At 42.5% G+C, this 9,311-nt stretch overlaps 1 protein-coding gene across 1 annotated transcript in view; it reads right to left on the bottom strand.

Annotated features, from left to right (window-relative positions):
- Window positions 1–9,028, bottom strand: part of LOC118329834 (reticulon-3-like) — a gene marked incomplete in the record, with an annotated part of 46,178 nt that extends 37,150 nt beyond the window's left edge. Inside the window, 3 exon segments of the mRNA XM_035664154.1 lie at window positions 5–58; window positions 2,186–2,224; window positions 8,220–9,028. Of these exon segments, the coding sequence (XP_035520047.1) occupies window positions 5–58; window positions 2,186–2,224; window positions 8,220–8,832 (706 nt within the window).
- Window positions 9,029–9,311: the final 283 nt, after the last annotated feature.

The raw sequence follows: 9,311 nt of genomic DNA on the forward strand, positions 1-9,311 counted from the left end.
TTGCCTGTAGGGAATTGCATCAGAGGATGAGGCTGAGCTTTAGAAGGAGAAGGTACATCTGTGGAAGAAACAAGAGAAAGCAGCAGAAAGTGAATTTAGTCAGCCCAAAAGAGAAAGACCAGAAGTGACAGATACTCTTTATCACAAATGACTGGAAACCACATGCCTAAACTAACATAAAGGTACTTGTCAGAAATTCTCAGCTGGGACATCTTAATCACAGCTTCTGTGTGTTACATCAGTGTAGTTAAGGAAACACAAAAGGGGGATGCATGGGTGCCTTCAGGGTCTTCTTAATCCAAATTCAAAATACTGTTCCCCAGAAAACACTGGCTAGCTAGCATGAAAACAGCCATAAGATGTTGAGATACTGTACATTTACACAGTTTACTCAACAAGTTCTGTCAGGTATGTCAACATCTGTTAAAAGGCTCAAGGTTTCATTTGGTAGTGAAGGTAGGACAGAACAGACAGAAGGTCAGTGTCATAGCAAAACAGATTGCAATGAAGAGAGGTGAGGAGGCCTGAAAGCATAAAAAGAGGAAGCTGGCCTGATGAGACACCAGAAGTGACCATGCTTCATGGTTTGTAATTCTGTGAGTTAACAAGAGAGCAACAAGAGGGAAACACAGGCGTTTCAGCTACATACAAAATCTCACACTGGCTGCATGCCAATAACAGAAATGTAAATGACGGTCTAAATAAAGCTGTACAAATACTTTCAAAGCTTCAGCAGTTGCGCCACTGCAGCACATTATGACACATCAACACAGTTTCAGTGATTTGATCAGCGAGGTTGCTAAATCTTCATTTTGAGCTCCTCGGTTAGCTGAACCAAAAAGCAGATGGCTTATAAAGTCAAATTAAAATGAATGAAATTAAGGACAGAGGCCATTTCTGGTTCTTTAACCAAATTAGTTAAATTCTTTTTTATTAATAGACAACCACATGACACTGAAACTATACAAGTAGTCCAAAGTGAGAGGTCACAGGAGGATAAAGGAAAATACAGCTCCTCAAAAAGCCAGAAACCCACAAATAACCACTTTACTATGTTTTATGGATAGAAACTGAAGCAAGAGTCTCAAACTAAATGGCACTATTGTCACACTTATCCAAAATACAAACCATATTTTGGTGGATTACAGTATGTTTTATGGCTTGTAGTGGTTCGACTTTGCAATCACTCTTGCCGAGGTAGCCTGGGGCACATTTGACCACACATCTTTTGTAGTGTACAACACTTAAGGGCCACAATGAGGGACTGCCTGCTCACCTGAAACCTCTAAGCACACACAAAACACACCGTCTATTTGATTCACTGTAACTTCAAAAGCTCTCTTACCTGTCAAGATAAACAGCACGTGTTTGTGAACACACCGTTTTAACTAGTAACTGCAATAACCTCAGGCCCGCTTAAAAAAATTGCACAATTTTGAGAGTTGAGTGAGGAGAAACTTTATAAACTTTGTGAAACGCTGTCTACAACTAATTCTTCAGAGTGAGGGAGTCAAGTGATTATGGTTAGACCTAATCTACTGCCGTCCACCGTCTACAGGCTGCTCACAGCACAGGTAAAACATGATAATACAATTGTAATAAAAAATAGGCTGAAAACTGGCCTTAAGTGGCAGTCGTTACTGAATCCATGGTACTTTCTCCAAAGCATTATGGGAATTGTAGATATGTGGGGCAAATGATCTCTAGCACATGATGTCCTCTCCTTAGAACTGCCACTGAGCAAAGTATTTAGCTTAATCTCTGAGGTCATTAGGGCAACTCAGACAGAAAGAAATATGCAGGTGCTGGGGAAGTGCTAGCAAGGCACTACATTGTTGAAAGTAGATGGGAGACAGGTGCTTGTATTGAGCAGCTCCCACTGTGAACCTGAAGCAGGACGAGGCTCCTCGGGTTAAAAATAGTTAAAAAGGCAATGACAAATATTTGCTGTTGTGATGCTGATGAACAAAGTTACAATGCACCATGGGAGGTCTCATCATATTATGAGAATAAAGAATGAAAATCAATCTTGATCAGGAAAAAATCTGCATAAATCAATCTTTAGCTGATTATCAAATGTATTGGCAGAACACAGAATCAGTTTGCAACACAAATGTATGCTGATTTTATAATCTGATAATCATTAGGCCAAAATGATTCTTCAGAGGCCGCTTTGTTTGGTTACCTCTGCTGTCAAGGTTTAGTTTCCAGCCATGAAGAAGACCTGTAGGATGGAACCAATAGGACATATTTAACATTCAACTACAGCGGGTTGTAAACTCAGTGTGAGATTTAAACAAAAGTGGATCCAAATATATAACTAATTTCCAGTGCGGTACTGTCCTGTTCAACATCCAACTCTGAGTTTTCCCAGTCAGTCTGAATGCGACAGGTTGTCTCTAAACAAACTCACTGGTTATATATTTCTACTGATGCATATAGTCAGAAGTTTCTTATGGCCCCAAAAAGTCAATGATTGCAGTCAGAATTGCAGAAATTAGTTGCCAGTGTAAGTTTTTACCAGGCAACTAAACATCCAGAGGGAGGCTCCAAATAGAGCTTCACAGCAGTATAATGTGAATATTTCATGTACTGCATACCGACTCTTTTGTAGGCAGCAATATTAACTGTGCAATGAAGAGTTTATAGTGTTTAATACAACTATTAGAAATAATATAAATGTGGTTTTCAAATGTATTTTGAAGTTCTGATTTTACTGTGTTACAGTTTGCACAATAAAAATAGTTCATCCGGATTCGTTCATATATTGTCTCATTTTGTGGGCCCAAGAACCCAATAGTAAAATAAAACATTCTATACAGGATGGCATTAAAATGTTACTATATTTGATGTCAGTAGGATAGGACACTATAAACCTATATAAAACTCCAGTCATGAAAAAAATAAATAAATACTGTGATATACTGTGAAGTCAAGCCCCTACCTCTGCCAGCGTCACTGCCTGCTCTACACGCTGAGGTATTTGTTTCCTTGTGCTATAAGTATCTTGAGGAACGCCTCACAGCTCGACACTGATATATGACTTCAGGCCAGCGACTCACCTGCTGCCATCTTGTATAAGAAAGAACTCAATGTACGATTCTCTGAGAGTCCAAGAGTCTATAACGTCAATCTCTTATCAATGAAAAGTAAAACAACCCGAGCAGGTTGTGTTGGTTCCTGCTGGTTAGTTTGATGACAGACAGAACATCTGCACTGACAAATGATTTCACTGTCTCTGCTGCAGTCTCCTATCTACAAATGTTATGTTATGTAAGTGTGTAATAAAAAAAAAAAAAACATTGAACAAATTAATATTGAACAAAAAACACATTTAAGTTGTGGGTTCTGTGGTGCTTCTGACTCTGAATGTTCGCTGACATTCAGACGTTTTGGGGGAAAGAGCACGCCAAAACCAGAACCTCCTGTTTCTGATTCAGCTTTGATCCATTTGTTTAATGTGTCTGTCTGCAGAGAGAGGACACAGAGCGAGAGGGAAACTGGCCTCCAGCAAAACCAAACCTCACCTAACCTTAACTGTCGTCTGAACGTCCACCCTGTTATAACATGCCCAGCTGAGGAGGTCAAACTGTGGTATTCCAGGATGATAATATTAAGTTCTGGTGTTCATCTCATTCTCTGGCTCTCTGTCGCTGCTACTGAATGAATGACAGAAGAAATAGTTCCATTACATGACTCACTCAATTAGTGAGCTTTAGAGCTGTTTGTTGTTGTGTTTTTCAACTTTGGACAAAGCCAGGCTAACTGTTTCCCCCTGCTTCCAGTCTTTATGCTAAGCTAGGCTAACCGCGTCATGACTCCAGCTCTGTACTGAACACAGACATTAATTATGTACAATAATTAATGTCTGAAAGTATTGAAAGAGCAGATATTATGTTCTGATTTGATTTCATTATAGATCTATATCTGTCTCAGCTTACAGTATATGTTAATATATATAGTAATAACTAGTTACTCACTAAATAGCTATGCCTTTATAACCTGATAAAAGGGATCATTATCAGAAATGTGTTTTTGTTATGTGCTTATGTTAAAAAACAAATATCAGCAGATATACTACCAGACTTTTTAAAACTGAGATATTGGTCACGATAAACAACTACATGTTGATTTTGGTCACAAAAACTAACGTTAGCACTTTGTGGCCCTCTTTTATACTCCTGCAGTCTAGAAACAGGAAAACAAAGAGGTCAAGTCTTCCTCTTTTAAAAAGACCACTTTTGTCATGTTCTTCTCAGATCCCTTAAAATTAATTCTGCAAGTCACTGGTTGCTTGTTCATCCGTTCTCTCCCTTTCAAATTGGATCAGGTGCTCGTTTGTGATGTTGACGGGTTCGTCAAACTGCTTCATTTGCTTTGTCATTGTCTCTAAAACAGATGCTTGTGCGCATGTGAGTAAACCATCTGGTTGCAACGTCTGTGACAGCATTTATTTATTTTGCAGTGCACATTTACTATTTGTAAATAATATTTTTATATTGGTTGACAATTTCTTAAAATGGTTGAGTCATTAAGAATCTGGACAGCTCTTTTCAACTCCTCTGCAGTAAGATGAGGTTTTTACTCAGCTGTAAGAAGGCACTGAAGAAGAAACTATTTCCTGATCCACTGGTCAACCTGCCCAACAAAATGGCTGATTTTTTTTTTTTTTTTTAAAGCTTTAAATCAGCATTAATGTGATGAATGAATCGAACATGGGTAAGTATCATCTTTCACCACACAGCTCTGGAAATCTTTGCTTATCACAGCGATAAGAGACCAGCTTTAAAACAGATTAACATGTGGTTCTCATCATATTTAGGATTTTGACGCACTTCTAGACTGAAAGCCAGCTGCCGCGTTGGCAGAATAAAAGCAGAGAGGCCAGGCGTCGTTGCTTTGGGTGGAGGGGTCGGACTCTGAAGCACTTAACCCCACTTATGTCCAGCCTTCACCAGGATACAGAGAAAACAACAACAGTGGACGGCACACACAGACGCACTGAGCTTTAAGCCTCTGTGACTGTGTGTCTGACATCTCCCCTCTCCGTCTAATCCACCTGACCACATCACAAGCTCTTCACAAACACACGCTGACGGATGTAGGTGACCCAAAAATAAGATGTAGGCCGGCGGTGATCACCGAGCCCCGGGCGATTAAGCAGCCCGTCAGTCACAGCGTCTGAATGTCCAACAGAGGGGACGAGAGTTCACCTCAAACACCTTTTTTGGGGTGACGACATGAATCTGCGTGATGTTAAGTCACAGCAGGACTCGCACACTCGTGTTCAGAAAAGATAAATGCTTTGAGAATACAAAAGAGTGAAGAAGTAGGTAGGGTGACACCGGTGTGAAACCCTGTTCATTTCCCCCACAGACAGTGTTATGTTACTGGTCTTTGACGGCGAGGTTGTGCCATGTTTCATCTGAATCATTAACTGACCACGTATGACAGACTAATTACTGGGGCTGGGTGTCTTGTAATGCTCGATACTAGTGCCAAAACCATTTTTACTAGGGCTGCAACTCGCTATTATATTTATTATTAATTAACCTGCCAATCATTTTCTCCATTACTCAATTAACCATTTGGTTTAGGGATGTCAGTTTTTGTTCATTTTGCTTTCAACAGACCATTTAAGTCTTGATGGAATAGTATTTGGTGGTTAACCACTGACATGCCTATTTTGGTCTAGAAAATGTCTGAGAGCAGTGAAGAATACCCAAGCTGATGTTTTTTACAGTCTACTTACTATATCGTAAGACTAAGAAAAGCAGAAATGATCATGTTTGAGAAACTGGAACCATCAAATGTTTCTCATTTTTGCTACACTTAAACGAGTAATCTGTGGCCGATCGTTTGAGAAATATCAACACATTTTACAAAAGAAGCCAAAGCGTTAAATGTTGTCTAAACACGAGCATCTGCGAAACAAACAATTCTCCATCCGGGGATCAATAAAGTATTTCTGATTTAACAACACTGCCCAAATAAAATAGTCCAATACTGGCTAAATGTATACTGAAGGAACTGTTTTATAAAAGAATAATAACCCGACAGATATTATAGTTTTTGAGACTCGGTGCAGTTGTGAACAGGGTTTACCAATAGGACTGCAAATAATGAATATTTTGTCAACTGATAAACTAATAATTTGACCTATAAAGCAGCCAATAAAATACTAGAACCCTTTCCTGAAGCGCACATTGACATCTTCAAGTACACCGTTTTATCTGACAAACAGTGATCTGTTTACTGGGTGAGAAACTGGAACCTTGTGACCAAAAAATCAATGAATGCAGCTTTTACTTTTCATGTTGACACTTTTTGATCACACCAGATTGGTTATCCTCAGATTTTGCCACTACATAATACCGTACAAACAAAGACAACACAGAGCAGGTATGAGGGTGCAAAAGGCCAGAGGACCATCTGCAGTGATGGACAATGAACAGACAACACACTCGGTCTGTAATCTCCCTGAAAGGTGGATCAATGCGAATGATTTCTTTTTGTCTTTTGTTCAGAGCGGTGACTGCGATGCTTTAACTAGAGCTTGTGGTTTATCCAGCTCCATCGGTGGCCTTGCCAAGCAGCCCCACCCTGCCTCTGTGCTGCCTGCTCCTGGCTGCTGTCTGTGCCTGGAGGAGGCCAGGGGGGCCTGTTTACCTGCTATCTGCCTCATCCGTATAAACAAAAACAACAGCTCAGAATACACACGTCCTAACATTATCATCACTACTACAGAAAAACACCACTTCAGGAGCATTCAAGTAACAGCAGCTTAAAGGGACACAGAGGGCTCACAGGCCTCTCTGGCTAAATTGTTTTCGGATTTAAGGGTGTTGGTTTGGGTGGAGATGATGGGGGGTGGGGGGGCTGAATGACTGAAAACAGGCCGGCAACAGCATAAGAAATACAACGCTGATTTAAGGCGTTGACGTAGCCTGGTAACAGTATGGAAATGTTGGGAAGCAGACAGGGAGTGGACGCTGAGCGGATTCCTTTGTTGTGACTAATCTCTGGGTTACAGCTTTGGTACACCGTGCGCTGCTAACCGCTGCGTGCTTCCATTATCGGACAGATCTTTGTCCGGCGTGCCACTTCTTTCGTACTCACATCCGCCAAACTACAAAAGATAATCTCACAAAGCCCCGTCTATGTTGTAGCTGCGAGATTTCGGATTATCAGGTGTTATGTTGGTTAACGTTAGCTTACATCGAGCACTAACTAGAGTCAACCTGATTGCCGATAACCAACACCGGACACTAACGGTAGAAACCCCACACCATCGGGCGGCTGCCCTTCCCTTGAGCTTTGTATTACATGGCAGTGATAGCCTCGACACCTGATAGCCTCTCAACACTGTTGTTTGTGGCTGCTCTGACAAATACCAAGAGAAAAAAAAAAGTCTGTCCGATAATGGAACCCGGCTAGCAACAACGGTTAGCAACAGCGGGCACAGAGCAGATGGGCGCTGCTGAGTCTGACACAATGATGAAACATATAACGGTGAAATTAACGCATATATTCATGGGAAATGTTTCAAAAAGACACGCCAGACACTCGGTTAATGGCGTACGTTGTGACTACGCCGCTGAAGAGTAAATGGTGCAATATCGCCAGCTCATCCAGTCAACAGCTCACATTATGCTTCCTGTCGTTTATTTGTCAAAACAGGTGGGCCGCATCTCTACAACACAGCGAAACCGGGCTAACCTGCTAGCTCCTTTTATGGACAAAAGAGAGCCAACATGGCTCTATTTTCCAAAGCCCATTTCCTCGTCTGGTTCAAAGTGTGGTTTTCTTATTCACAGTGCACCCAGCTGTCAAACAGCAGGTCAGCTTCATGATGAAAGACCCTCCGCTCCCCTCAGGGTAGCACCACTAGCTAACCGGCTAGCCTCACCGTGACGGAACTGTATAAATATTAACAATCTGGATAAAACCACCATTTAATACAGTTTAACGTGTTCTGGTGGATAAAGTTGGTTAAAAGGTAGCGCTTCAACGCACTTATTTATCTGCATGTCGGCGTCTGGAAAAGCACATAATGCTAACCTAGTTCAGACACTAAGATGGAAAAATACCGAAAAATACCGTTTACTATACTACATTCACTAACACGGTTTATAACATTTATATTTATTTATCTGCTTCAATTAATACAAACTCCTTCCTGCAATAAATAGTCATATTTTCCCCGTTTGAACACTCACACGATGCTGGAGCCGGTGGTTCCTCTGTCACCGCAGGTTGCTCTGCTGCCTCTGCGGGGGCTGGGGCTGCTGTCCGGGGTTCAGCCACTGGGAGGGCGTCGCTCGCCGGGGAAGGTTCTGGCTCGGGGGCAGCCTGTGGCTCCGGTACGATCTTTGTACTCTCCGGTTCGACTTTGGGGGCGACAACTTCGGGTTCCTCGGCAATTAAAGGGCTCTCAGGGACAAAAGAAAGGCTGGTGGAGTCTGGGATTGCAGTCTCTACCTCAGGCTCTGGTTCAGGTTTCTTTACCTCTGGTACTGACACTGGTTTCGGGTCTGACACTGGCTCTGGCTCCGGCTCCGTTACGTGGAAAGACTCTGGTAACGTTACTGGGTCCTCTGCAGGAGCGGTGGGAGTTTCTGTGAACGCATGTGGCGCACTATCTTCAGCTATGTGACGGTCCAAGGCGTCCTGAGCCCCGCCGACCAGGTCCACAATATCATCCACGCTGAAGAGGTCTTGTTTGGGCTTGTCCAGCTCGGAGTCCGGCTCGGCCTCAGCCTGGTAGTGGTGCACCTCCTCACTGAACAGAGGAGTGGTGGAAGAGACTTCATGCTCCACGCTGTCTGCCATTTTTTTTTTCTAAACTGTTTTCTGAGGTGGAAAAAGTTTCAGATCCGGTAATTTCTCGCCTCCGTTACCTCCTGGAACAAACTCCCACCGAGATGAGCTTTGAAACCGCGCCGGTAACTCCCTCCGGTAAGTCTGCTTTTGACACCGGACGAAGTTGGACAAGTGCGCCACACGACAATTACCACAGAGTCGGACCCGAGTCTCAGATGGATACTGAAGTTGAGGAGGAGATGAGAGGAACTCCGCTGACCAATTACCTGTGGCTCAACTGCTGAGTGACACGAGCTGTGGCCAATCAGAGCCTGTCAAAGTAGACGCTGACCCCGCCCACCAGAGAGGAGGCGTAATGGGACACCTCCTCCATCAAACCACCTCTAAAATTTAGGAGGAGCACAGAGTTCAGTCAGTCCTGTTCTGACATAAGTTGTGTTCCAGCGGGGCAGTTATTACATAACTTTAACATAGTCTTTTTCTTTTTT

Source organism: Morone saxatilis, unplaced genomic scaffold (genome assembly GCF_004916995.1).
Source record: "Morone saxatilis isolate NCDOM2014 unplaced genomic scaffold, NCSU_SB_2.0 Contig19, whole genome shotgun sequence".
Lineage (NCBI taxonomy): Eukaryota > Metazoa > Chordata > Actinopteri > Moronidae > Morone > Morone saxatilis.